The 27,661-nt window shown below is 50.9% G+C and overlaps 4 protein-coding genes across 7 annotated transcripts; 2 read left to right on the top strand and 2 right to left on the bottom strand.

Annotated features, from left to right (window-relative positions):
- The first annotated feature begins 82 nt into the window (after window positions 1–82).
- MARCHF9 (membrane associated ring-CH-type finger 9) lies at window positions 83–4,013 on the top strand. The gene is made up of 4 exons (XM_011728397.3): window positions 83–444; window positions 1,501–1,656; window positions 2,698–2,890; window positions 3,159–4,013. Exons 1-4 carry the CDS (start codon window positions 88–90, stop codon window positions 3,491–3,493), a joined length of 1,041 nt encoding a protein of 346 aa, XP_011726699.1. The 5' UTR covers window positions 83–87; the 3' UTR covers window positions 3,494–4,013.
- Window positions 4,014–6,978: 2,965 nt separating this feature from the next.
- Window positions 6,979–13,266, bottom strand: CYP27B1 (cytochrome P450 family 27 subfamily B member 1). Of its 2 annotated transcripts, XM_011728395.2 has the most exons (9): window positions 11,705–13,266; window positions 10,869–11,059; window positions 10,158–10,360; window positions 9,872–10,072; window positions 9,615–9,787; window positions 9,250–9,422; window positions 8,971–9,049; window positions 8,486–8,683; window positions 6,979–8,142 (listed from the first exon to the last, which is right to left on the bottom strand). In XM_011728395.2, the coding sequence occupies exons 1-9, from the start codon at window positions 11,897–11,899 to the stop codon at window positions 8,029–8,031; spliced, it is 1,527 nt and encodes a 508-aa protein (XP_011726697.1). In that variant the 5' UTR covers window positions 11,900–13,266; the 3' UTR covers window positions 6,979–8,028. The 2 variants fall into 2 exon arrangements, with proteins under 2 accessions (XP_011726697.1, XP_011726696.2); XM_011728394.2 differs by having other exon boundaries at window positions 9,250–9,787.
- Window positions 13,267–13,512: 246 nt separating this feature from the next.
- Window positions 13,513–17,374, bottom strand: LOC105474076 (methyltransferase 1, tRNA methylguanosine). Its single transcript, XM_011728390.3, has 7 exons — window positions 17,230–17,374; window positions 16,792–16,921; window positions 15,918–16,081; window positions 14,637–14,821; window positions 14,430–14,543; window positions 14,165–14,266; window positions 13,513–14,017 (listed from the first exon to the last, which is right to left on the bottom strand). The coding sequence occupies exons 1-7, from the start codon at window positions 17,366–17,368 to the stop codon at window positions 13,862–13,864; spliced, it is 990 nt and encodes a 329-aa protein (XP_011726692.2). The 5' UTR covers window positions 17,369–17,374; the 3' UTR covers window positions 13,513–13,861.
- Window positions 16,835–27,395, top strand: EEF1AKMT3 (EEF1A lysine methyltransferase 3). Of its 3 annotated transcripts, none has more exons than XM_071071542.1 (3): window positions 16,835–16,959; window positions 17,825–17,936; window positions 25,116–27,389. In XM_071071542.1, exons 1-3 carry the CDS (start codon window positions 16,900–16,902, stop codon window positions 25,505–25,507), a joined length of 564 nt encoding a protein of 187 aa, XP_070927643.1. In that variant the 5' UTR covers window positions 16,835–16,899; the 3' UTR covers window positions 25,508–27,389. The 3 variants fall into 3 exon arrangements, with proteins under 3 accessions (XP_070927643.1, XP_011726695.1, XP_011726693.1); XM_011728393.2 differs by lacking the exon at window positions 16,835–16,959 and adding an exon at window positions 17,424–17,589; XM_011728391.2 differs by lacking the exon at window positions 16,835–16,959 and adding an exon at window positions 17,531–17,709 and having other exon boundaries at window positions 25,116–27,395.
- The last annotated feature ends 266 nt before the right edge of the window (window positions 27,396–27,661 follow it).

Genomic DNA, 27,661 nt, shown 5'->3' with positions numbered 1-27,661 from the left:
CGCCCCCTTCCCAGCCTTGTCCTCTCCCCTCCCCCCGCCGCCAGCGAGCCCCCCTTGCACGCCGCCCCCCGCCCCAGCGCCCGGACGATGCTCAAGTCTCGGCTCCGCATGTTTCTGAACGAGCTGAAGCTGCTGGTTCTGACAGGCGGGGGGCGGCCCCGGGCCGAGCCGCAGCCCCGGGGGGGCGGGGGAGGTGGCTGCGGCTGGGCGCCCTTCGCTGGCTGCTCCACCCGGGACGGCGACGGCGACGAGGAGGAGTACTACGGGTCGGAGCCGCGGGCTCGGGGCCTGGCCGGCGACAAGGAGCCGCGGGCCGGACCCCTGCCGCCGCCCGCGCCGCCGCTGCCGCCCCCGGGCGCACTGGACGCCCTGTCGCTCAGCAGCAGCCTGGACAGCGGACTCCGAACCCCTCAGTGCCGGATCTGCTTCCAGGGCCCGGAGCAGGTCAGGCCTGGGCACCTGGCCGGGCGCGGAGGGGTGGGGGCGCGCACCTGGGGTGTCAGCGGAGACTGCGAGCAGAGGCGGTGCCTAAGGAGGCTGGGCGGGCCCCAGGACCCGGAGTGGGAATGGGGTGAGGCGGAGTGGGAATGGGGTGAGGCCGAGGGGCTGGCAGGGGACTCCTGGAGCGCTTGTTTGTGTTGGAGGGTCAAGGGTCCCCAGGAAGGGGTGGGGCTTTCTCCCCGGAGAGCACAAAATCCATCTCACCCATTAACAGGGACTGCTGTTCTTTCCTATTTGCCTCCCCCCAGGGTCTCGTAAGCTGAGGGGACCTGTTCTCTTGCAGGTGGGCAGAAAAGAGTGCTTCTGTGCCCACCTAGAAGGGAGGGGCCCAGCCAGCGCCCTTGCTTAGCTCAGTATTTCTCCCTATGGGGTACTTTTTTTCACTTCCCATCCTGCAACTTTCTATCTTATTCTAAAGAGTATTCTTTGTTAAAATTTTATGGGCAAAGTTGTCCCAGAATAGTGCTAGGAGGGTGTCTCTGTAGTGAGAATTGATTCCTTGATTAAAGGGAAACACCCTTCACTTCCACCTCCGGAATTTCTCCCTTTTAATACGTGGAAACCGAGGACCGTAACCCATCCCAGTTTGCACCAGATCTGTGAAGTAACTTTACAGTGATGGGGTGGGGGAAGGAAAACATGGCTCAGAAGCTCTAACCCTCTCCTCCCTCCAGATCCTAAGAGGAAGCCTTTCCTTTGAGAAGTCTTAAAGACCACCCATTCCAAATTCTAGGAAAAGAGAAGATCCAGTCCTTCTCCCCTCTAATCCCCCCATCCCTTTCCATCCCTCATCTCTTTGGTATGGGAAGTTTCCCTTGATCTCCAAGGGAAACTTATTTTCTGTTGTAGCCTTACTTAGCCTCTTGCCCTGTCTTGGGTGAAAGGCCTGAGTTTTTTAACGTGGGCAAGTGACCTGAAGAGGTTTCCCTGTCTGGGAGCGCGGCCGAGTGGGGTCGGGGTGGTGTTGGCTGACAGGGTCCCTCCTCACTCTTCCTCCAGGGGGAGCTCTTGAGCCCCTGCCGCTGCGACGGCTCAGTGCGCTGCACGCACCAGCCCTGCCTCATCCGCTGGATCAGCGAGAGGGGCTCCTGGAGCTGTGAGCTCTGCTACTTCAAGTACCAGGTCCTGGCGATCAGCACCAAGAACCCACTGCAGGTGAGGTGCAAGGAGAGGACTCAGAGACTGGGCGGGGACTTTTTAGCTATTGGAATGAGGAACCTTCCAGGAGGCCTATTTCATTTACTCTTTTCCCAAAGCCACCCTTCCCCACCAATTACTGCAGTCACCTGTGTGTCTGTATATCCTTCCTCCCTTAATTTATTCACAAAAACATTTACAGGGTGCCACTTATATTCCAGGCACTGTTCTAGGCACTGGAATAACCACCACTCCCCACCCGACACACACACACAGACACAGAAAAGAAAAAGAAAACAGAAAAAATGCCGGGCGCGGTGGCTCATGCCTGTAATCCCAGCACTTTGGGAGGCCGAGGCGGGCGGATCACAAGGTCAAGAGTTTGAGACCAGCCTGGCCAACATGGTGAAACCCCGTCTCTACTAAGAATACAAAAATTAGCGGGGCGTGGTGGCGCTTGCCTGTAATCCCAGCTGCTCGTGAGGCTGAGGCAGGAGAATCCTTGAGCCCGGGAGGCAGAGGTTGCAGTGAGCCGAGATAACAGCCACTGCACTCCAGCCTGGGCAATAGAGCAAGACTCCGTCTCGAAGGAAAAAAAAAAGAAAAAGAAAAGAAAACATGATGTTGATGATGATAGCAAACGTGTAGTGTTTTCTGTGTCAAGTTTTGGTGTGTATTAACTCTTTTAATCTTCACAATAATCTTATTAGTTAGATACTGTTATTATCCCCTCTTACAAATGAGGATACTGATGCACAAAGATTTGAAAACTTACCCAAGGTTACTTAGCCAGTAAGTGATGGAGTCAAGATTTGGGATTCAAATCTAGATGTTTTGGTTTCAGAGCACTTGCCCAATCCTGCCTTTTTAAAATAAGACAGACAAATGGTGTCAGACAAGTGCCACGTTCTAGATTTAATGAAGGCACAGAGAAGACAGATGTTGATCCTGCCTGAAGGTTTTAGGGAAGGTTACTGGAGCACCCTGCTTTTCAGGGCCACCCATCACCTGGCCCTCCATCCCTTTCTGGGACTCTTTGGAGCCCTTTCTCCCACACAGTGGCAGGCCATCTCCCTGACGGTCATCGAGAAGGTCCAGATTGCTGCCATAGTCCTGGGCTCGCTCTTCCTGGTTGCCAGCATCTCCTGGCTCATCTGGTCCTCACTCAGCCCTTCAGCCAAGTGGCAACGACAGGATCTGCTCTTTCAGATCTGCTACGGCATGTATGGCTTCATGGATGTCGTCTGCATAGGTGAGGGCACCTCTCTCCTTTACCTGCTCTGTATCTTCCTCTTACACACCTGACTCCCCTGCCCATCCCCTCAGTTTCATGGCCTTATTTTCTGCCACTGGGGGCCTTTAGGGCTATCCTGGTGCCCCCTCAACCCACTTCCCTGCTTCTCCAGGGCCCTTTGCAACTGTATCTTCTCACTCTGAAGAAATGCTTGCTTAAGTACCTCTGGCCACAGTTAAGTATCTAGGCCACAGTTAACCCTGGATTTCTTATCCCTATTGCTCAGGCCTCATCATCCATGAAGGCTCCTCTGTCTACCGCATCTTCAAGCGCTGGCAGGCAGTGAACCAGCAGTGGAAGGTCCTAAATTATGACAAGACCAAGGACATAGGAGGAGATGCAGGGGGAGGGACGGCAGGGAAGCCGGGCCCCAGGACCTCACGGACGGGCCCCACCTCTGGGGCCACCAGCCGCCCCCCAGCTGCCCAGCGCATGCGGACGCTCTTGCCTCAGCGCTGCGGTTATACAATCTTGCACCTCCTTGGGCAGCTGCGGCCACCAGATACCCGTTCCAGCTCCCATTCTGGCCGAGAGGTTGTCATGAGGGTCACTACAGTCTGAACTGGACTCCAGGAGCAGGGATCTTGAGTCAATGCATCAGTCAGAGAAGAGCTCTCATGACTGCTGGAGGTACCAGCTCGACAAGGTGTTTGGGGCATGCTGCCCCCATCACCTAGGATCTCTGTGGGCAGCCTCAAGCTGGAGACATTGTCTGGCCTCACTGCCCACTGGGTAGAGACACCTGGATGACATTTCAGTACCCACTGGCAGCTTCTCACACTCATCCAGAGATGGCCGGTGGGCAGGCGGGGAGAGCAGCTTTCCTTCCCTGGAGAGAACCGTCTTTACCTCAGCTCCTAGGGCCTCCAGCCCCCCAGCTCCACCATGGCGACTTGGTGAAGGGGGACCGATGCCAGAAGAAAGGGGCTGTAGACCCCTATTCCCTACCCCATGGCCACAGGGCATCTGGCAATAAGACTAGTATACATTGACCTCCCGTTCCCTGCATGAGGGCGGGGGACTTCCCCCTGCTCCATCCCCCATTGCATGGGGGAAGGGCATAAAGAATCATTTATATGCACGTGGAGACTCCTTTCTCATCTGGGGCTTTTCTGGAGGGTTGGGAGGTGTGGGGAGGTTTCTCTGCACAGGTTGCAAATCCCAAATGCAGCAGTGGGTTCCGAGTTGTAGGTGTGACTCCCACTTGCTGGTGAATAATTCATGTTGGCTGCTAGGTGGCAGCGCTCAGAGGTATCTAAGGGGTAGATCTGAACCTGCCACCTATGAGTTGTATGATTTAGAAAAAAATCTCTTAGCTATGGTTTTCCTGTCTACCTCATAGGGTTGGAATAAGGATAAATGAGGGACAGGTTGGATGTCGTTGCAAAGAAAATCAGCAATGACATAAGGAGATTTCTAGACTAGTTGATGGTTCATTTATTTCAAATAGTAGCTGGTATAACAAATTCTAAAATGTGTTTTTCATCTGAAGTTGCACAGAATCTTGGAATTTTATGTTGAGTGACATAATAGGTATGGAAATATGAGGGAAAATAGACATTGCAAATGTGAAGCATGGTGATTATTTGTAAGAATGAGAACTCCTCTGACTAAATATTTGGGCCTATGGGCTGGGGAAGGCTGGAGCCATCCGCCTTGTTCTGGAGATCATCTGGGTTCTTTTAGCCCTTCTCAAGTACTGTGCTCACCCAGAAAAGCAGTGTGGAGTGAATTTGGACTCATTTGGAGTGAGATGGAGGGAACCCCCCCTCAGTTATGAGTCTCCAACCCCAGTTTAAGCTATTTCTATGGCAGTTTAGGGTCACAGGTTTGATCCCGGTGTGCCCAGCTAGTGGTATTAATGGATGGCATTATGTTTGGAGGCAGCAGCATAGAGGACTGTTGTTTATAGAGAAAAGATTTGGGAAAGACTGGTTAAAATGTGGGTCAGCCTGAAGGCTGGGCACTTTCTTCTGTGACTTTGAGGTTGTGTATTATATGAATGATGCTGTTTTTTTTAAGTAAACCATTCATCAGCAATTAAATAATTCCTTCATTCACAGCTAAAGTTAGATCTGGAGGCCTTTCTTATTATTGATCCTTCTCTCAGGGAAGGTTCTGCTCTGCCTCCTTCCTCCCTGGGGATGTTTTGGAGAAAATGATTCTCTTGTAAAGGCCCACACATATACTTGCCCAGGAAACCTTGATCCCCTTGCCTCTCCCAAAAGGGGTCTTTGTCGCTGTCCATGGTGCTGGCATCCAGACTAACCTAGGGATGTAGGAACTAAAGCTGGACTGGGGTTCAAGTAATTTCAAAGTGTGGAAGTATATAACTTCCAATTTCTGAAGGAGTAGAGTGGATAGGGAGCTGAGACTGAGTCCTCCGTCTGCTCAGTAGGAAACTGTTTCCCCAGAGAGAGAACCCTCTATACCCCCCAAGTTGGGAGACAGAAAGGCCAGACTTTCCTGATTTGCCATTCACAGAAGAGCTGGTGGGGACCAAATGGGGGATTGCAAATCAGAGTGACTACTATTATCTATACTGGCAGGTAGGGCTCAGGCATATAGGACACATGTGGAGCTTCCTGTGCCAAGCCTGAGCTGTCCTCTGTGATGGATCTGCAGGGAAGGTTAGACATACCAAAGAAAATAGACATATTCACACACAAACACACTGTATCCATTTACACTCTGGGTCCTAAAATGAGGCGAAGTGGGACACTTTCCCCTCTCCTTCAGCACTAATGGAAGTATTGGTATGGGGGTTGGGGCCAGCAATCAGTATGGTCTCCTCTTCTTCCCTTTTTCCAACTTAAAAAGATCATTGTCCAGGAAAGGGGTCATGGGAACTACTGCCCTCCTCAAGTGGGCATTCCTACTTGCCCACTGGAAAATAGAGAGTACGAGTGGGCAGAATTCTCATCACTGATTCCAGGGGAAAGGGTCTGACCACAAGCTGGGCTTTATCTCCCTCAAAGCTCAAATCTGTTAAAAATTTGGTCATTTACGTTCAAATTGAGTTCAGTGATAGAGGGATGGGGTGGAGACTGAGTATACAGTAGGGAAGGAGTTGAGAAGGTCAGAAAATTGCACAGAAACCTTGATCTTTGTACGAGCCTTTGGGTCCTCCCTGCCCCTCTGTAGATCTTGCATAATTATATGCCCCCGCAGAAGGCCTGGTGGCTAAATGGAGTTTCTGTGGTCAGGGAGCCATGTCTAGGCCAGGAGACCAAGGTGTGGAGGAGGAAGAAGTGTGAAGTGAAATCTCCATTTACACCCAGCTAATTGGAATAGGGTGAGGGTAGGGGAAGTGGGGCAAGTCTTGACATGGGAGGGTAATCTGGGATGCAGAAGGAACTGTGCAGTGTGCTGAGAGATTTATTTGGATGGAAGATGAGTTAATCTGTATACATCACAAGAGGAGAGCTGTGCCCAGCCTCTGGGGGGCCAGAGAATGCTGACTCAGGGAAACAGGCTCCCTCTGCCCACTGCCCCAGGGCTTCTGGCCACCCCCACACTCAGCTTTCATTCTGTCGGTCTGATTCCACTTCTCTGCTTGTATCCCTTCCTCTGAAGGAAATTATCTTGGAAGAACTATTCCAGAGAGGGCAGTGACCAATCTAGGACTTCCTTCAATCCTGGCAGTCCAAAAGCACTTTGCTTACCAAAGTCAGCAATCTCTGCAAATCCCTAGCTCCCGGCCGATTTTACAGCTTAGCCCCTGCAGTTACTTTTCACCCCCCACCCCTTAATCTCTTACAGGAAGCCAGACTAGACTTGGCCGTTCCCACTACAGACAGAAACATGTCTGGGTTTGTGTTACAAACTACTCTTCTAGGCATCCAGACCTCCCATTATTATGGGGGTCACCCCCAGGACCTGAGAAACCAAGGTGGGAGATGGGAGGGTTAGGGTCTTACCTCCAGGTCTTATAGGAAGTGGTAATATGAGAGAAATAAGTCAAAGTCAAGAATGCAATATTTGATTTTTTATTCTTTTTTTTTTTTTTTTTTTTTTTGAGATGGAGTCTCGCTCTATCACCCAGGCTGGAGTGCAGTGGCTGGATCTCAGCTCACTGCAAGCTCCGCCTCCCGGGTTTATGCCATTCTCCTGCCTCAGTCTCCGGAGTAGCTGGGACTACAGGCGCCCGCCACCTCGCCCAGCTAGTTTTTTGTATTTTTTAGTAGAGATGGGGTTTCACCGTGTTAGCCAGGATGGTCTTGATCTCCTGACCTTGTGATCCGCCCACCTCAGCCTCCCAAAGTGCTGGGATTACAGGCTTGAGCCACCGCGCCCGGCCTTGACTTTTTATTCTAAAATTTATGAATATTTAAAACTTTTCAATATAAAAAAGAAGCCAGAGGTCTGGGCAGGGACAAACCCAAAGATGTCTCTGCCTGAGAACTAAGTGATGGGGCAAACCCACTTAATAGTGGCCAGAGAGCAAAGGAGAGTTGTAAGAAATTGTAAACCAGGCTAGGGCAGATTCACCTTCCTATGGGTGAGACAAAGAAGGAAGTGGGTAGACAGAGCCTACTAAGCTGCTTATCCCTTCCACCACATGGTTCAGATTCAATCTAAGAATGTGTATGGTGTCACCCAGTCAGAGATGGGCCCTGGCAGGGGATATAAAAAACAAATAAGGCTTCATCCTTCCTCTCAAAGAGCTTACATGCAAAGAGGAAGGACCAACCAGGTACAGAGCAGATACACAGTTACTGAGCTTATGCTTTGATAAGTGCTTAGCCAGCAGCATCAATGAACACTATGAAAGCCCAAAAACAGCGGCGGGTGAATCTTTCCTCAGGCCATCCAGCATTATTAGTTAAAATCTGATTTCATCCTTGGGGGATGCATACATGATCAGAAGGGCCGAGCACGGAGAGAGACAATGGTTTTCTCACTTGGCCTACTGAGTCAGGCCAAGTGCATACTTCACACATTGGTCAGGGCTGCCTCACACTTCACTATGGTCATTCTATCCAGTTTGGTCAGATAGGCCTTAGGGGCAGATGTATCTCTTGGTCTTGTGCCTACAAAAAATATTATCCCTACGATGAACGAAAGGGTGATGATGACAGCCTCTTTCCACAGGACTATCTGTCCAAAAACTGTAGGTTGATGCTCCTCTCAGGTACCAGGACAGTCCGGGTCATGGGTCTGATTGGGGCCGCACCTGGCTCAGGCTGCACCTCAAAATGTATCAGGATCTGGAAAGGGAAGAAGGTGAGCACTACTGTGAAAGATATCTATAGTGGGGGGATTGATTGGTAAAGGGCATGCATTATTAGTGTTAGAATGGTCAATGTTTGGGTGGCACCTGTGGCCAGTAGGGGACTTCTTGGTTAATAAGGGTGAGGGATTGTGGAAGGGAAAAAATAGTTTGAATACCCTCACTTACACTCCGGGCCTATAATGGGCTTATCATATTTTAGAATATTCATTCTACCGGGTCTTACATGATTTCCTATGCTTGTCAGGGGAAAGATCTCACAACTTTAGAGGGTTAGGGTCTCTCCAGCCTGGGGAAGGTATAAAATCTAGAGCACTTACCTGGGCCAAAGCCATTTGCAATTCAAGCTCTGCCAGGCGTCTCCCCATGCAGCTGCGCTTGCCAAAGCCAAAGGGAAGAGATGCAAATGGGTGGGGGGTGGGACCCTCCCCCAGCCAGCGAGCTGGATGAAAAGAATTTGGCTCTGGGAACTGGGCAGGGTCCCTTGAAGTGGCATAGTGACACAGAGTGACCAGCGTCTGGTGGGAAGAAAAACAAACTTGTCAGTTTGTGCTCAGAATGGGGGCAGGCATGAATAGGATATTCAGACAGGGACAAAGGCAGGTCCTGGTGGGTGATGGGGAAGTTTTCTGGGGCTACTTTTGGAAGGATCTCTCCACTGTCCCATTATATCCCAGAAAGGCATATCCTAGAGAGGGGTCAAGGGGAGTGTTTGAAGGGCTTTTAGGAGAGTGCTTGAGAACAGGGCTGGGGCCTAAGATAGTGAGGAATGGCTCAGTAGAAAGGGTGCATAGGCTCTACTCACATTTTTGGGGATAATATAATCACCCACATGAATGTCTTTGTCTGGGACACGAGAATTTCCAGGTACCACAGGGTACAGTCTAGGTTGCAAAGCACAAAATGGAGACAGCAAGGTGAGGCTAGGGGCTGCAGCCTTCTTCGCATTGTTTCCAACTTCCAAACCCTTTTTGACCAGTAGTAGAGTGCCATTTTTCTCTGCTGTCTCTCTGCTTCCATCCACTATTTGCTTCCGCAGCCTTCCTTGGCATTTCCTCTTGTTCCTCCTCTCCTTTCCCCTCACCTTAGCACTTCCTTGACCACCGCCTTCAGCAGGGGCAGCTGGGACAGAACAGTGGCTGGGGGGTGGGCACTGGAGCCAGGGCCCAGGGCAGCTGTGATCTCGGAGTGGAGTGCTGTCTGGACTTCAGGGTGCCGGGAGAGCTCATACAGAGCCCAGGAGAGCGTGTTGGACACCTGAGAAACGTGAAAGCAAGAGAGGTGTTGGGTGTGGGAACCCAGCAGAGGGTGCAGATTAGGGAACAGTCTGGGTGTTAAGCCAAGCTGGTCTACGTGGCCATAACGGATCCCCTGCAACAGAAAAATGGTCCCGGAGTCTGGGGAGGCTAAGCCCTGGAACAGGCTCACAGCACGGAGGGAGAACCTAACCGTGTCCACTCCCGCCAGTAGCAACTCTGTCACATTCCCCAGGATGGACTGGGCAGGCAACTCTTCCTGGAACAGAAAGTGGGTCAGGTGCGCCCCAGATTCCAGGTCCTCATCGGGCTGTCCTCGGTTCCTCATGGCTGCCTCGGCCTCTCGCCGCTCCACGTGCCTCTGAGCTGCGTAGGTAGAAGGCACGTGAATACCTCGCTACCCCTCGACAGCTTTACATTCCCCCATTCCCACCTCGTCCTGTGCCTTACCAAATGCAAACATCTGGTCCCAGTCTCGGCAGAGGCGGCCCCAGGGCCCAGGCACGAGGCGGCGCAGCCAGTGGGGCATCGCCATGGTCAACAGCGTGGACACAAACACCGAGCCCACCGCGCGGATGAAGGTCTCCGTGTCAGGCGGCACTTGAGCCTCCAGGCAGCCCAAGCGTGAGCCAAGCAGAACCGCGGCGATGCCTTGTCGGGAGGGGGCGCCGTCAGGGCTCAGGGAGGCTCCGGTAGGGCGCCCCCGACGCCTGCCCAGCTCTGTCCTGGGGCTCACCTTCCAGTCCGAACTTGTAAAATTCCCCCGCTACGTCCCGAACCAGGGCAGGCGGCCCCGTGCCACGTCCGCGCTGGCACCTCAGACGCCGCACAAGGTCGCGGACTACGTTGTCCAGAGTTTCGGCGTAGCGGGCGGCCGCTTGAGGCCGGAGGAGGAGTGGGGCCAGGAGACTGCGGAGCCTTTGCCATTCTTCGCCTTCCCTGCAGGGTTGAGGAGAGAGTGCGCATCGGGGAGGTGGGGACGGCTCGACGGGACTGGTTGTAGTGAAGAAGCGCATTCGGCTGCGGTGGCCAGGAAAGGGATTGCGTCTGCCCCCTTGGGGTACAGAAACCTACACCGGCCTGCGCTTGTCTTCCAACCCCCTTCCTCTTTACTCATTTCCTGGCCGCAGGGGCTGGGGTTCCCGGGTAACTTGAATCACAGAACCTTACATTCATTCCATCCAGATCCTGGTACCCTAACCCAATTCCTCTGGCTCCCCCAGTTCCCAGGATTCTGGTCTCAAATGATAAGGAGGTAGGCGGGGAGTGAGGTTGGGGCTCAACCCGAGTGTGGGTGAAGTAGACTGGGATGGGAAACCCAAGATGACCAAAGATAGAGTAGGACAGCCAACCTCCCACCATGCCCCTAAATCCGATAGTTTCGGGACCCGCAGCAGGAGAGGGCCGCTGCAGGGTGTTTGGCTTTCTGGGGGCAGAGAAGACTCACGCAGTGAGAAGTCCGCAAGCCCGCTGGCGGCGGCGGCGGTGCTCAGTCCAGGGCGAGAAGCTGCAGCGCTCGGGCCGGGGTCCCTCCTGTCGCAGCAGCTCCTCGACGAGTGCAGGAGCAGCCACGTACACGGTGCGCACTGTCCCGAAGCTGGCTAGCCACACCGGCCCGAAGCGCGCGGCTCCCTGCACCTGGGGGAGGGGGCGCAGCGGACACTTGGATACCTGGGCGGGGACTTTCAGCTTGACCTGTGCCCACGCCAAGGGTGTTGACTGGGCTTGGGAAGAGGGAGCTTCTGCTCCTTCTAGGGTGCCCAGCTAGCTATTGCATGCCTTTGATACTGCAAACTCCTCCTCTCACTTCCCATCCCTAGAAAGTTTGAGTGCGATGGGCAAAACAGGAACTTTGCGCAAGGCAGACATTCAGGACCTCTCTGATCACCTTGGTCGAGGAGAAATCTCTAAAAGTTCCATGTCTAGATTGTCCATCTCAGGACGAGTTCTCAGTAAATGAAAACGAGCCCATGTAGCTTTAAGCCCTACGCAGGCGGAGGGTACCGCGTGCTCCCGCCTCCCGCGCACTTGCACTGTATCTGCAGGATCTCCACACCTCAGGACAGCGAGAAAGTGCTTTCCCAGCGCCCTCTGCTAAGAGTCGGGACGGACTCTATGCGGGTCGAGCCACACCGTCCCCAGCCTCAACTCGCCTTTTCCTTAATTCATGGGTATCCATTCTCTCTGGCTCTCCCACATTTGCTCTGCACTAGTCAGTCCTTTTTGACGCTGTCAAAGCCAGTTTCCCCAGCACTCAGTCTCGGGAAAGGCGTCCCTTCCTACCTGCAGCTCGTGTAGCCTCGACAGCCCCCCCTTGCAGAAAAGTTCAGCCAGAAAGCTGGGCGTAGAGGGGCCTGGGATGTCTGCCAAGCTCCGGCGTGCTGAGTCGTACTCTCGGTAGCCTAGGGAGGCGCCCAACTCGGGAGCCCAGCGGACGCGATGGAACACCCTGGAGGCATACTTGAGGGTCTGGGTCATGGTCTGGTTCCGGGTGCCCGCGATAGAAAGCGCTTCTCCTGAGCACCTAGTCTGAACCCCTATTTAACCTTTGGGTGAGGTGATGACGCCCCCTCTCCAAGCTCCTCAGCCAATCCCTCCTCCTGAGTGGTCTGTGCTGGGGATTAGCACCCAGGAACAGTAGGCGGGGCTGGGGCTGACTTCACGACGCCCGTGGGTCTCGTGTTGCAATGACCCTCATGGGAGGGAGGGCCTAAGATTTTCCTCCTGGGAGAGTGCCCTAGTCTAGGAGCCTAAAAGTCTCATCCTAGGAAAGGTTATAAGGCTTTTTAGTATGGACTAAGTGACCAAGCTACACTAGTCAGTCTCTGATATTCCCACCACTTCCACCAGGGAGCCCAGCCCCTTTAGGCCCATCCTCAGGAATTCCCCATCTTTCAGCTCCTCCGGGAAGGGAAGCAGGGGAGGCACAGCTGTAACTGTCCCCACATTCTTCACTCAGTGGGTTGTCTCTTCTCTGCATTATTTTCCTGCACTAGCCACATCTCCCCCTCCTCCTGTACCTAACATACACTAGGCAGATGGCAGGTGGGTTAATGGGCTAAAATGGCTCCTAGAACCTCCATTTTTCTTTCTTGAGGATAAGGGGGCCTCTTGGGTGTACAAGCCCACTTCTGCCAGACATGGAAATTTGGGGCTTGAGAAGCAGAAATGAAGAAACTTTTTGTACATTAGTTAAGTTCTAAGATTGTCTCTGGGCTGTTAGAGAAGCTACATGGATGTGGATGTTCTAATTCCCCAGCTGACTCGGTCTCCTCTGGGGGGCTTTCTGGTTAGCAGCCCCTTTCTACTTTCAGCATCAGAATCCTCCACAGAGCCAGGCATGGTGGCTCATGCCTATAATCCCCGCACTTTGGGAGGCTGAGGCGGGAGGATGGCATGAGGCCAGGAGGTTGAGACAAGCTTGAGCAACACAGCAAGACTCTGTCTCTACAAAAGAAGTTTAAAAATTAGGCTGGGCACGGCAGTTCATCACTATAATTCCAACACTTTGGGAGGCTGAGGTGGGCAGACTGCTTGAGCTCAGGAGTCTGAGACCAGCCTGGGCAACACAGTGAAACTCTGTCTCTACAAAAAATACAAAAATTAGCCAGGCATGGTGGCGCGTGCCTATAGTCCCAGCTACTTGAGAGGCTGAGGTGGATTACAGGAGCCTGGGAGGTCAAGGCTGCAGTGAGTTATGACTGTGCCACTGCACTCCAGCCTAGTCAACAGAGGGCCTGTCTCTAAAAAAAATTAAAATAAAAGAATCCCTTACAGTTACCTCTCTGCTCCTTACTCCCTCATTCCCTACTCCAACCCTGTCAGGCTCTGTGCCAGTCAGTCAGATCTGAAGTTCTGAATTGAAGGTCAACATGAAAAAGGAGAGGGTCTCCACCCCCACACCTTCCCAAGGACTCTCCAGAGACATTTAGGGAATAGATTCCCCAGCTCGAGTCTTACGCAGGGAGAGGACAGGAGGATGGTAGAAGGCATATGATACATACTCCATCATTTCCTGAGAAATAGCAGAATGGGCATGTATACACATATACATGTTATCCCAGGATCCACAAAGCAAACAGAAGTGGTAATTGAGCCTAGCAAGCAGTTTAGATAGACTACATTCCTCATTCTAGCTGAGGAGAGATCTCACAAGGAGAAGGGAGAGCAAGACCCCATAGCCTTCCAAAGATTCCCTATGGTCCAAAGTCCTTTGACCATCTCAGTCAGCTGCTTTGTTTTCTGTTGGCAGTGGAGGGACAAGGTGAGAAGAGCCAGGGGTAGTCATGAACACCAGCGGGTTCTGCCCTGGGCAGCTCCCCACCTTCTTTGAGAGAGTACTGTGTCTCAGCTACAGCAGTCTCAACTGGGAAGACCCAGGACTCCTGCTCTTTTCTCTAGTCCCTGGGAGACGAGGTCCAGCTAAGGTAGAGTAAGCAGTCAGTGACCAGGTAGGCTGGTTTGGGGGGTCACTGCCTGGAGGACGGGATCTTGTATTCTTCGGAAGATGGCTGGGAAATTCTTCCCTCCATTACGTAGAACTTTCTTCCCCTCCTCAGTTGAGGTGCCTAGATGTCCCACAATGGGGTCTTCACTCTGGGAGAAGGAAGGGTCTAATAAGTGCCCACTGTTCAGACTGCCCCTGGCCCTTAGACACCCATCCCATCCTCCTGGCACTGAGCTAAGTTCAAATATAGAACCACTCTGGAAAGGGCCTCCATATCCTGTAGATTCCCTACTCACCAGGTCCTCCAGAGGCACACGCTCAAACAGCGGGTGCTCTTCGAAATGAGTGCACATCCAGTCGTGTAGCTCCAGCACATCGGTTATGGTATATACCAGCCCCTGCATAGGCAAAATCACCCTAGACAGGAGGCTGCATGCAACATCATTAGCAGCCAGATGATGGGAGTGGTGGTGTGAGTCCCTAAATGCACCACCACTGAATTCTTAGTGAAGGGCCCCTGGATAGGCTACTCACCCCATCCTCCCTCCCATCCCAACTCACCCCAACTCTCAGCACGTAGGCATACTCTGCTAGCAGGGTGGGACTGATGATTCGCCACTTGTGCTTTGTCCGCTTGAAATGTGGGTCCGGGAAGAGGAAGAACATCTTTGTCAGCTGTGAGACAGACACGCACCAACAGGGTTGTGAGAGCCTGGCCTCCATGCCCCCACCTGCCTACCAGCCTAACCCACCAGGGCCCCTCCCCACCTGGCCCTTGTAGAAGAAGTTAGGAAGGTGCTTCATGGCATTGCTGCGGAGACAGGCGATGTTCTGGAAGCCACCTCCGGGAGCTGCGCGTAGGGCCCGAATCCGGTCTTGTACATAGTCTGAGACCTTCACCCGGATCTCTAGACCCAGAATCAGTGTATCTGGGAACAGCGGTGACAGTTCCACTGGACACAGAAATAGCAATGGAATCATCAACCATATACTTGTAGGAAGTGCAAAGGGGTCAACACAGGAAAGGAAGCCTCAATCTGCAACTACCAAAGTCCAGAATGGCAAGAGAGGACAGAGATACATATATGGATAGTATTATGCTGAAGAGGCTGGGGGAGAAATGAAAATTGTCATCAGGACCAGAATGGGAGGGCTGAGAATACATGTATATTTGCCATTGCTATAGAGTTTCCACAGTGTTTTCACACATTGTATTATTTCATCCTTATAACACTCTGTGGTAAATTGTGAAGATGAGGAAACCGAGAACTGGAACTTATTTATTTGAGATGGAGTCTTGCTCTGTCACCCAGGCTGGAGTGCAGTGGCACAATCTCGGCTCACTGCAATCCCTGCCTCTCAAGTTCATGCAATTCTTGTGTCTCAGCCTCCTGGGCAGCTGGTCTTTAACTCCTGGCCTCAAGTGGTTCACCTGCCTCAGCCTCCCAAAGTGTTGGGATTACAGGTGTGAGCCGCTGTGCCCAGGCAGAACTGGACCTTAAACCAAGGTTTTCTGCCTCTATGTACCATGCTCTTCCTCGCTATCAGAATGTTATCTGTTTGGGAAGATCTAAAAATAGGGAGTGGCTTGGCATGCATGGGTGCGACAATATAGACAATACAAGAGGAACCCAAAAAAACAGGAGCGTGGGGCAGAAGGAATGAGATCTGGCGAGGGAGGGGCAAAGGGGAGGGGAGATGGTAGAATCCCTGAGAAAGACAGTTCAGGATCACTGGCCACAATGGCTAATCTCTGATGCTTGCGCTGACCAGCTCACTGACCCGGTACCTGGCAGGTGAAATGGCTCATGTAGGGATTGACACCATAAAGGACAACCCAGGTTTTAAGAAGCATTTGAGGCAGCCTCCTCCACTCTCCAGGGCAAAGGTCACAGACCCAGAGTAGAGGGAAGGTGGAGCCTCTCCATGCTGATGTCACCAGTGTCTGGACGAAAGGGGAAAGGCCGATTATGACCCCCCACAAAAGCCGCTGAGGCAGCAGAAACTACTAGGCCTCTTCTCACCCCAGAGAGAGGGCCTAAGTGTTACCTAACAGGCCACCATAGCCACAGCCTATGTCTGCAAACTCCACTTGGGCCTGAGCTCTCTTTTCTTTCTTATCCTTTGGGTCATCGTGGCTCTGATTTTGAGTGAGTGGAGCGAAGAACTCTGGGTATAGCTCAGACCAGTCCATCTCCTCTGGCTTCACAGGGCTATTGGAAAGAAGACATAAGAAGCATGAGGTGGTTGGTCACACTATTGCAGAAGTGGTACTGTGAAAGTGTGTGGGTGGGTGAGGGTGGGAGGTAAATGGGAGGAGGGTTTCTCAAAAATTCTGTAACACTGGGCCCTGTGGCCTCTAAGAGAGACAATGGAAACCACCCTTAACTCCCAGTGTGAATCATAGGCCCATCATGAGGCCCATAAACGCTGACCTGCTCAACTCCACTTCTGGCGGTTTATGTGACCCTGGCCGGGTAGCTGCCCTTTCTGGGGCACAAGTTCCCCTTATCCCGAGACTGGCTGCCTAATGCACTGGGATCCTACTTTGTGTTTGTGCTCTGCGGGGAGGGAAGGGAAGGCGCGGGCAGGATTGTGTATATGTTTGCCTTTTTATTAAATCCAACAAACAAAAGCAAAAGATGGAAACGACATTTTGCCTCTATCACTTCAGTCTCAGTAATAATTTATTCCTCTTCCCAAACTTAGCACCGCTACCCAGTCTTAGGCCCGAACGCCACGCCCACTCCCAACCCGCCAACTCCACTCTCGGTCGAATCTCCCGGTCCCACCCCTAAAACTGACGTCACCCATCTGATCCTCCCGGGTCTATCCCAAATCCTCCCAGCAGTCGCAGCACAACTGCTCTCCCGGCTGCTTTGAGAATCCCTCCCTCCTGTCTGTCCCTCTGCCCACTCCTCACTAGCGCAGCGTGTGGTCCGCCATGGGGTTGGAGTGAGCACGTTGCCGGTAGTAGCGCTTCTGGGGCGGCGGGGCCTCTGCTCCGGCCACGTTCCAAGTCTCGGCTGCCATGATCCTAGTCCGGGGTTTCTCTACCAAATCCACGTGGAGGCACAGGCCAGAGGCGCAGGTTAATGACGCAGCCATGCGCGTTAGGGGCAGTTCCCGCCCCTTAAAGACCCAAGAGCAAATTCGGCTGGGCTGGGCCGGGCTGGGTCGGGAGGGCTGTAAGGAGCGAGTGCTGGAGGGAACCTCCGCACCGTTAGCCTCCAACTGGGAGGGTGAGGCCAGGCCCAGGGACCCAACATTTTCTCTTAGCTTGCTTCTGCCTCGTCTGGGTTACCATCCTGGTTGCAGGCACCTGTGTACCCCACAGGTGAAAGGGGTCTAGACACCTCACCTCCTACAGTAGCATCAGTCCTCGCTCCTCCCCCCTCACTCCCGGTCTCCGACCAGTCCGCCGGGTCTGACTCGTGTGGTCCCATGTGGGTTTTGTCGCGTGTCCGCTCGGGGCCGGGGCGGGAGGGGCAGCTCCTCATTCCAACTCCAGGAAGTCGAACTGGAGGAAGGAGGGCAAACACAGGGAGGCGGGGCTCGTGCCACAGGGACACCAAGACGGCTCGCGGCCCCCAACCTCTACCCTGCTCCGGAGCCGGGATCTGAGCGCTGGCCGTGGTGCCCGGGCACTCCCTTGGGGGGCCGGATGGCGGACCCCGGCCCAGATCCCGAATCTGAGTCGGAATCGGTGTTCCCACGGGAGGTCGGGCTCTTTGCGGACTCTTACTCGGAGAAGAGCCAGTTCTGTTTCTGTGGGCATGTGCTGACTATCACTCAGAACTTTGGGTCCCGCCTCGGGGTGGCGGCGCGCGTGTGGGACGCGGTGAGGAGTGGGCTGCGCCGGGTGAGGGTCCGTGGGAGGTCCAGATCCCGGACTCTGCCTCTCCCATATGGAGCCATCCTCACGACTGTCTTTTTCTTTCTCTTTTCTCCCGTAGGCCCTGAGCCTGTGCAATTATTTCGAGAGTCAAAATGTGGATTTCCGAGGCAAGAAGGTGATCGAACTGGGTGCGGGGACAGGCATCGTGGGGATCTTGGCAGCGCTGCAGGGTGCGTGAGCTGGCTTTGTGGCGGGAAAGAGTGGGGACCCAGGGGCGCGGAGAAATGGTCACTTCGTGGATCACTGGGGGAGAGGGGAGTACTTTGGGCCCAGTCCAACCCCTTCTTTTTAACAAACTTTTTTTTATTTGTTTTTGTTTTGGCGCCTACTTCTGTATGCCAGACAGCGGGAATTGCCTGTCAAAGCACCTAGGGTGGGTGATTGGGGAGGGCAGGAAATAAAACTCAGGCAGGCCTATAAGAAGGAGTTGTTTCTATAGCGTGGCTCTTTTTTTTGTTTGTTTTTATTTTTTTGAGACGGAGTCTCACTCTGTCGCCCAGGCTGGACTGCAGTGGCGCTATCCCCACTCGCTGCAACCGCCGCCTGCCGGGTTCAAGCAATTCTCATGCCTCAGCCTCCCAAGTAGTTGGGATTACAGGCTTGTGCTACCACACCCGGCTAATTTTTGTATATTTAGTAGAAGACAGAGTTTCACCATGTTGGCCAGGCTGGTCTCGAACTCCTGACCTCAGGTGATCCAACTGCCTTGAGAAGCACCTGGGATTACAGGTGTGAACCACGACACCCAGCCTTGTGTTGCTCTTTGTGATTTTATGGAGAATGCTATCACTTAAAAGCGCCTTGGTTTTGAAGATGGTTTTCTGTCAAGATGCACATATGGGGGTACTCTGTAGGGAGACTTGTGGACATTAAACTTCGTGAGTGCTTTATAACTTTATTATGAATATGTTTCAGATTCCTTAGTTTTTTATTGCTAAGAGAAACAAGCTTATGAGTTTCCAAGGGTTAGGATGTGTTTTGTAGGAAGTGGGGGTAGAATTAGACACTGCAGACTTGGAAAAGGAAAAAGTAAGGAAAAATTTGCTTCTCTTTTGTCAAGAACCAAAAACTACAGAGGAAACAGTTTCACAAATTATAATCTAATCGGCAGACAAAACCTCAAACTGAAAGCACTCATTTAAAAATTCTTACAATGTCATCTCTCTAGGAATGTAAATTAACATGTATTTGTTCATAGGGACAGAACTAGGTCATATTAAGGGAAGTCTAGCTGGGCGCAGTGGCTCATGCCTATAATCCCAGCACTTTGGGAGGCCAAGGTGGGTGGATCACCTGAGGTCAGGAGTTTGAGACCAGCCTGACCAACATGGTGAAACCCCGTCTCTACTAAAAACACAAAATTAGCCGGGTGTGATGGCATATGCCTGTAATCCCAGCTACTTGGGTGGCTGAGGCAGGAGAATCGCTTGAACCCGGGAGGTGGAGGTTGCAGTGAGCTGAGATTGCACATTGTACTCTAGCCTGGGCAACAAGAGCGAAACTCTGTCTCAAAAATAAAAAAAGGGAAATCTTTCCAGAGGCAGGCATTCATTCTTCTATTAATTCAACCAAAATGTATTTCAAGTCCCCTATGTACCAAGAATCATGCTAGGTATTGGGGATTCAACAATGAGTAAGATAGATTTTCTCTCCCCAAGGAGCTTATGGTCTAGTGAGGGAGACAGAGGACGATGTCATATAACAAGAACTCTGGTGAGGTATGCGTGGAGCCTGTGGACATGCTCTGTCCATGTCTACCATGACTCCCTGGGAATCCATCAAGGAAAGCTCTGTCAGGTGAGGAGGAGGTGAACAGTGTGAACACAGCAGGCTCAGAAACAGTGGAGGGTGCCAACAGCAGTTTTTGCATGAAGCATGGGTGGATGCAGGCAGCTACGCTAAAAAGGGGAGAAAAGGCATGCGGTATGGATGGGAACACCTAGCTTCACTTGCTCCCAGACTGGCTTCTCCTTCTTTGCCTCCTATTTAGCTGTCAAATCAGAAGGCTGGATGTCATCTTGTCCCTCACTTTCTCTCCTCACATTCCAGCAATCATCCAGTCCTATGAGTTAAATGTTCTCTTTCTCTCTTTTTTTTTTTCTTTTTGAGGCGGAGTCTCATTCTGCCACCCAAGCTGCAATGCAGTGGCATGATCTCGGCTCACCACAACATCCGCCTCCTGGTTCAAGCGATTCTCCTGCCTCAGCCTCCCGAGTAGCTGGGATTATAGTCATGTGCCACCATGCCTCACTAATTTTTGTATTTTTAGTAGAGACGGAGTTTCGCCATGTTGGCCAGGCTGGTCATGAACTCCTGGCCTCAAGTGATCTGGCCACCTCAGCATCCCAAAGTGTTGGGATTACAGGTGTGAGCCACTGCACTGAGCCAAGTTATATGCTTTTAATACTTCCCCAGTTGTCTGCTCCTCTTTTCATCATCTCTAGTTCAGGCCACTGGCATCTCTTGCCTGAATTTTCACAAGACTCTTCAAGCTTCTTCTGGGAAAGTGTGACATACCCAACTAGATCTTGTGACCTTCCCCCACCAAACCCATTTCTCCCTCAGACTTCCCTATGTCAGTGAATCAAACCACCATGCGCCCAGTGGGAAACCTAGAAATCACGTTTGACACAACCCTCTTTTTCACCTACATGTCCATTTTTCAATTTATCTCCTAAAAATCTCTTAAATCTTCTCATGTTTTTCCATCTCCACTGACAGCTCCCCAGTCCAAACCACCACAATCACTTGCCTGGACTACTACAACAGCCACACTGGTCTTCCTGCTTTGACTCCTTGTCCTCACCTAGACCTCTGCTCTTTCACCCAGCGGTCAGAGTGATATTTTCAAAATAAAACTGTAATCGTGTATTCCCGCCCCAAACTTTCAGTGGCTTCATGTTGCTTTCAGGATAGAACCAACACCTATGGCATGGCCTCCAAGGTACTGCCTCCTTCTTTCTGTGCCTCTTTCTCTCTTGTTTTTCTTGGGCTGCCTGTTGCCCATCCATCAGTTCCTCAAACCTACTCTGATGTTCCCTTCCTTGGGGACTTCACCCAGGCTTACTTTCTGTCTGAAACTTTTCACCATTTGCTTAATGCATATGCATCCCTCCTTCCTCAGCTCAAACATCACTTCGAAGGGAAGGCATCCTTGGCACTCCCACTCCTAGGCTAATTCAGACCCTCATAGTACATACACAACTATGCTAACTGGGCTAATTTTAACTTTGTTACCATTGACCTTAGTTGGGTCCTAAGTGCTTCCCAGCTAGCCTGGTACATTCTCTTGTTCACTTTTTCTGCCACTCTCCTGAACAACTGTTTCTTACCTTCTTATTCCTCAAACCTCCAAATGCCTCCTCTGCCATCTTCACCCACACCTGATGACTTTGCTTCCTATCCTTTTATTTTATTTTATTTTTTGAGATGGAGTCTCACTCTGTTGCCCAGGCTAGAGTGCAGTAGTGCAGTCTTGGTTCACTGCAACCTCTGCCTCCCAGGTTCAAGCTCTTCTCCTGTCTGAGCCTCCCAAGTAGCTGGGATTACAGGCACGCACCACCATGCCTGGCTAATTTTTGTATTTTTAGTAGAGATGGGGTTTCACCATGTTGGCCAGGCTGGTCACGAACTCCTAACCTCAGGTGATCCACCTGCCTTGGCCTCCCAAAGTGCTGGGATTACAAATGTGAGCCACTGTGCCTGGGTGTTTCCTATCTCTAATGATTGCTTCTGTTTTCTCTGAAAATGTCCACATATCCCTATCACAGCATCTACTTATGTAACTGCATCTGCATCTGTGTGCAGTGCCTTCTCTCCTGTTACCATGGATGAACATACTATGCTAGCTAAGGTCAAGACCCCCACTTGTCACAAGACCCCAAACCTTTCTGCCTACTCAAAGACGTTGTTCCAGTAACACCCACTCCCATTTCTCCTGCATTCTCAGTTTTTCCTTTTCTTTGGATCATTCCATATGTAGCAATATATGGAATACAAAATGCATATAAATATGATATGATTTCTCCTATTTCAGAAAAAAACTCTTGATCCTACATCTCTCTCCAGCTATCACTCCATTTCTATGCTCCGTTTTAAAAAAAACTCCTCAAAAAAGTTAATATTTAGTGTCTAGTTCCTCTCCTCCTATTCTTTCCTTAAACCATTACGATCAGATTTTCACTCCACTGTGCCCCCTTCAATCCAGTTGTTCTAGTTAAAGTCATGAGCTTCATTTCCAACTCCAGGTTGTTAAATGCAGGAGTCAGTTATCAGCCTACCTTTGTTGACTTTGTATTTGATGCTAACACTCCCTCCTCCTTGGAACAATTCCTTTGGTTTCCAGGGGACCACACTTCTGGTTTCTGCTTACCTGGCAGGCACTCCCTTTCCATGTTCTCTTGTTGGTTCTTTTTCATCTTCACAACTGAAAATGTGAGTGCCCCAGGGCTCAGGGGCAGTCGTTTGATCCCCTCCTTTTCTTGTTTACCTCACTCCTGAGCAGCCCATCACCTCATGCCTTTAAATGTCCTGTTGAAGCCGGGCACGATGGCTCACGCCTGTAATCCCAGCACTTTGGGAGGCTGAGGTGGGTGGATCACCTGAGGTCAGGAGTTCGAGACTAGCCTGACCAACATGGTGAAACCCCATCTCTACTAAAAATACAAAATTAACTGGGCGTGGTGGCAAGCACCTGTAATCCCAGCTACTTGCGTGACTGAGGTTGGAGAATCCCTTAAACCTGGGAGGCGGAGGCGGCAGTGAGCCAAGATCGTTCCACTGCACTCCAGCCTGGGCAACAAGAGTGAGACTCCGTCTCAGGGAAAAAAAGAAAAAAAATGCCCTGTTGGTGATCATGACTCTAAGACTATCCCATTTCTATCTCCAGACTTGCTTGCATAACCTAGTGCCTACTCAGTATCTTCATGTGGTTGTCTGATGTGATATAGATGTCTATGTCAAACTTAATGTGCTCAGAAAATGAACTCATGATCTTCCTGTCCAAATTGCTCCTCCTGCAACCTTCCTCATCTAAATGAGTGGCAATTTGGTCTTCTAGTTGGTCAGGCCAAACACCCAGAAACCATCCTGAGCTTTTTTTTTTTTGAAACAGGGTCTCGCTCTGTTGCCCAGGCTGGAGTGAAAGTGGTGCAATCATGGCTCACTAAAGCCCTGACATTTCAACCTCCCAAGGCTCAAGCGATCCTCCCACCTCAGCCTCCCAAGTAGCAGGGACTATAGGCGCGTACCACCACACCCAGCTAATTTTTGTATTTTTTGTAGAGATGAGGTTTTGCCCTGTTGCCCAGGCTGGTCTCAAACTCCTGGACTCAAGCAATCATCCCATATTGGCTTCCCAAAGTGTAATCCAAAGGGATTACAGGTGTGAGCCACCGTGCCTGGCCCATCCCAAGCTTTTCTCTCTCTCTGATATTTCATATCCAATCTGTTGGCAAATCCTGTTGACTCTACCTTCAAAATATATTCAGGATCTGACCATTTCTTAGCCATTGCTGCTGCCCTGGTTTAAACCATCATCATCTCTTACCTGGGTCGTTGCTGTCACCTCCTAACTGGTCTCCTAGCTTCTGACCTTGCCCTCCTGTACTCTTCTCATCACAGCAGCCAGTGTGCTCCTCCTAAAGCATGCCAGCCAGCACGTGCCATTCTTTTTTTTTTTTTTTGAGACGGAGTCTCGCTCTGTCACCCAGGCTGGAGTGCGGTGGCCGGATCTCAGCTCACTGCAAGCTCCGCCTCCCGGGTTCACGCCATTCTCCTGCCTCAGCCTCCCGAGTAGCTGGGACTACAGGCACCCGCCACCTCGCCGGGCTAGTTTTTTGTATTTTTTAATAGAGACGGGGTTTCACCGTGTTAGCCAGGATGGTCTTGATCTCCTGACCTCGTGATCCGCCCGTCTCGGCCTCCCAAAGTGCTGGGATTACAGGCGTGAGCCACCGCGCCTGGCCTCTTTTTTTTTTTTTTTTTTTTGAGATGGAGTCTCACTGTTATCGCCCAGGCTGGAGTGCAATGGCGAGATCCCTGCTCACTGCAACCTCTGCCTCCCGGCTTCAAGCGATTCTCCTGCCCCAGCCTCCCGAGTAGCTGGGATTACAGGCGCCCGCCACCACACCTGGCTAATTTTTTGTATTTTCAGTAGAGACGAGGTTTCACCATTTTGGTCAGGCTGGTCTGACCACTCAATTTAAAATTACATTCAGGTTGCTAAGACTTTGTCCTCTATGCCCTGAGGTCTCTGGACCTTCCAGGTAGGAGCTGAGAACGCTTGGTTGGTCCACTCTAACTTGCATTTCTCCCCATCCCTCAAGCAATTCTTATCCCCTTTCCCTGCTTGGGGCTTCACCATGGCATATATGATCATCTGATGTACAGTGTATTTTATTTTATTTATTTTGGTGGTTGTTATCTGTTTCTTGCCACTGGACCATAAGCTCTGTGAGGGGGTATTCTTACCTTCTTGGTTCATCATTATGTTCTCAGCACTTGGCATATAGGCACATAATAAATATGAATAAATGAATGAATGAATGGATGGATTCCTAGTACTTCTTGCTTCTCTTTCTATCATAGTCATCATGATTATGATGCAGTACCTAGTGTGTCTCTATCTCTAGAATGAAACAAAGAAAGCTGTGTTATTGTCTTGCTCACCTTATACACCCAGCACTTAGTAGGTGCTCGAAATTATATGTACTGCATGAATGAAGGTTTCTGAGATGCTAATCTGACCATCTTCACCCCTGTTTCTGCTCTTAAAGCCTATTGCCCTCAGTACCAAACCTGAATCTCCTTAGCATATCATAATCACTTTCCCCTTATCTCATGTCTTGACACTTTTCTCCCCCTTCCATATCCTCTAAGATCCAGCCTTTCTTGAATATGCCATGCTCTCTCACTCCCAGGCCTTTGTACTCACTGTTCTCTTCTTGGAAAGCTCCACCTGACTAACTCCCACTTGTCCTTTAGGACTCAGCTGAGGTCACATTTTCTGGGAAGTTTTCCAGACCCTTAAGGCAAGCTTGTGTCAGTGGGGGTGGGTGCATAACCCATCTCCAGCTTAGTCCTGCCCAGGCTTCTGCTGACATCTGATTGTTGTGTGTTGGCCAGAGAGGTTGAAGATTAGCTCAGAGAGAATGTTGATGTTGTAGAATGTAGGGTAATGAGAATAGCAGTGGGTGAAATGGAGGTTGAAGCAACTAAAAGGCAGAGTGGGCTCCGGGCTGTCAAGACATTGTCCTCTATGCTCTGAGGTTTCTGGACCTTCCAGGCAGGAGCCAAGAACCCTTGGTTGGTCCCTCTGACTTGCATTTTTCCTCCTTCCTCTCTCTCAGGGGGGGATGTTACCATCACTGACCTACCCCTGGCCCTAGAACAGATCCAGGGCAACGTCCAGGCCAATGTGCCAGCTGGAGGCCAGGCCCAGGTGCGTGCCTTGTCCTGGGGGATTGACCATCATGTCTTCCCTGGAGACTATGACCTGGTGCTGGGGGCCGATATCGTGTACCTGGAACCCACCTTCCCTCTGCTGCTGGGGACCCTCCAACACCTGTGCAGGCCCCATGGCACCATCTATCTGGCCTCCAAGATGAGAGAGGAGCACGGGACAGAGAGCTTCTTTCAGCACCTCCTGCCCCAGCATTTCCAACTGGAGCTGGCTCAGCGGGATGAGGATGAAAATGTCAACATCTATAGGGCCAGGCACAGGGAACCAAGACCTGCTTGACATCACCCCTGCTGTTCTTCTCAGTCTCTTGCCCTAATGAAGGAACTGGGTATCTCAAAAATCATGTTTCCAGAGCCACAAACATGAAGACCAAAAAGGATGGATTTCCCTGGCCTCTCTCACTTTCTTCCTTCCCTCTTTGTTACCCCAGATACTCTTGGGCAGGTGCAGTGAGGGACCTGCTTACCAGGAATCCCAGAGCTCTGGCAGCACTAGTGTTAGAACACCAAGGAGGTTCCTGGCTCCTGTTCTCAGAGGAGGAGGATGGTAAGGTATCTAGGATTTTTAGGGGCTAAGGCAGGTATATGGGATATGAGAGCAGTGGTTGTAGAGAGACTGTCACTGATCACTTCCATTCCTGTTGCTGTTTATACAGAATGGACTTAAAAAAAAATTCTATGGGATTTCTTTTTTCTTTTGTTTGAGACAGGGTCTCACTCTGTCACCCAGGCTGGAGTGCAGATGCATGATCACAGCTCATTACAGTCTCAACCTCTCAAGGCCCAGATGATCTTCCTGCATCAGCTCCCCAAGTAGCTGGGACTAGAAGCATGAGCCATCATACCAGCTAATTTTTGTATTTTCAGTAGAGAAGGGTTTTGCCATGTTGCCCAGGGTGGTGTCAAACTCCTGGGCTCAAGTGATCCACCTGCCTTGCCTCCCAAAGTGCTGGGGATTACAGGTATGGGCCACTGTGCTAGCCCAGGATTTTTTTTGTTTTTGTTTTTTATTTTTTAAAAAAGAATTAAGCCTTAAAAATCTGTTGTGCAAGAACTCAGCTTTTGCTCAGGAGCTGAGAAGGAAGAAGCCTCAAACCACCTGTTTCCTGCTTTTTAGAGATAGAATCTCGTGGAACCATGGCTCTAACTGAGTCAAGTCCTCCCAGCTCCGAAGCTGAGGCTGCAGAGCTGTCCTTTGGACTGTAGTTTCTTCATGCTTTCCAGAGTTAGAGCCTTGATCACAGAACATCATGCTGTGCAGAACACTGGACTCAGTACTAAGTTTTCATCTTTGATTTTTCTTTAGCTTAATCAGTCCTTCCTTCCTAATCTGTAATCCCCTGAAGCCTAACACAGTTCCTAATGTGTTTTCCCTTCACCTCTTTTCTCTTCCCACATTGGTACTTCTGGTTGGGGCTCTCTTTACTTACTGCTTAGGCACATAGTCACCTTCTTTGGACTCCCTGCCTCCATGCTTTCTCCTTCAGTCCATTCTGCAAACTCTTGGGATCTTCCAAAATTAGCTTGATTAGCTTTCACTGCCTATAGAAGCAAGAACAAGCTCCTCTGCTTGGTACTTAGTCTGCGTCCATGTTATCCCAAATTACCCTCCTATTGCATTTCCTACTCCTTTGCTACATGTATTGGACCTCTGGCCAAATTACAAAAAAAGTACTCTTTGTTCTCTAAAACCACACTAAAGTTTCCTGACTTCTTTCTCACTCTTTATGATAATCCTCTGCCTGAAAGGCTATTGCCACCTGTCAAAATCTTCATTATTCTTTGCCTCTTTCCTGAGCCCCTTGCTTGAATGTGATTTCTTTCTCCCTGAGACCCTTTAACTGTTTGTTCGTCTTATGGGACCTTAATTTGTCTTGCATTGACATTTTTGATTTTCATTTTCTCACCATTAAATTACCTTGGAGGATAGGGCTGTGATTTACTCATGTCTAGTCCCCAGAAGCCTAACACAGTTCCTGGCACACACAGATATTGTGCTCATTCAATAAATATTTACTCGCTTTGTTCAATGGATTCCACCCCTGCCTTTCTAGGCGACCTTGGACAAATTTCAGAACCCATTCACCAACTACACAAGTTTGTTGTGAGTCATAAATGGATAATGAATATAAACGCGCATTGAAAATAAACATAAAATGTTACCCACATTTCTTGTGTTGTTGTTTTGTGACAACTTTATTTCTTGGTTTCTGTTATTTTACCTGGGGTGGGAGGTGGGGGGTAATTCCCATATGAAATGTGTAGTCTCAGGCTGCGCGCGGTGGCTCACGCCTGTAATCCCAGCGTGAGCTGGGATTTGGGAGGCCGAGGTGGGCGGATCACGAGGTCAGGAGATCAAGACCATCCTGGCTAACAGGGTGAAACCCCGTCTCTACTAAAAATACAGAAAGTTAGCTGGGTGTGGTGGCGGGCG

The sequence above is a fragment of the Macaca nemestrina genome, chromosome 10 (assembly GCF_043159975.1).
Source record: "Macaca nemestrina isolate mMacNem1 chromosome 10, mMacNem.hap1, whole genome shotgun sequence".
In the NCBI taxonomy this organism is placed as follows: domain Eukaryota; kingdom Metazoa; phylum Chordata; class Mammalia; order Primates; family Cercopithecidae; genus Macaca; species Macaca nemestrina.
This window is presented reverse-complemented; position numbering and strand designations above follow the sequence as displayed.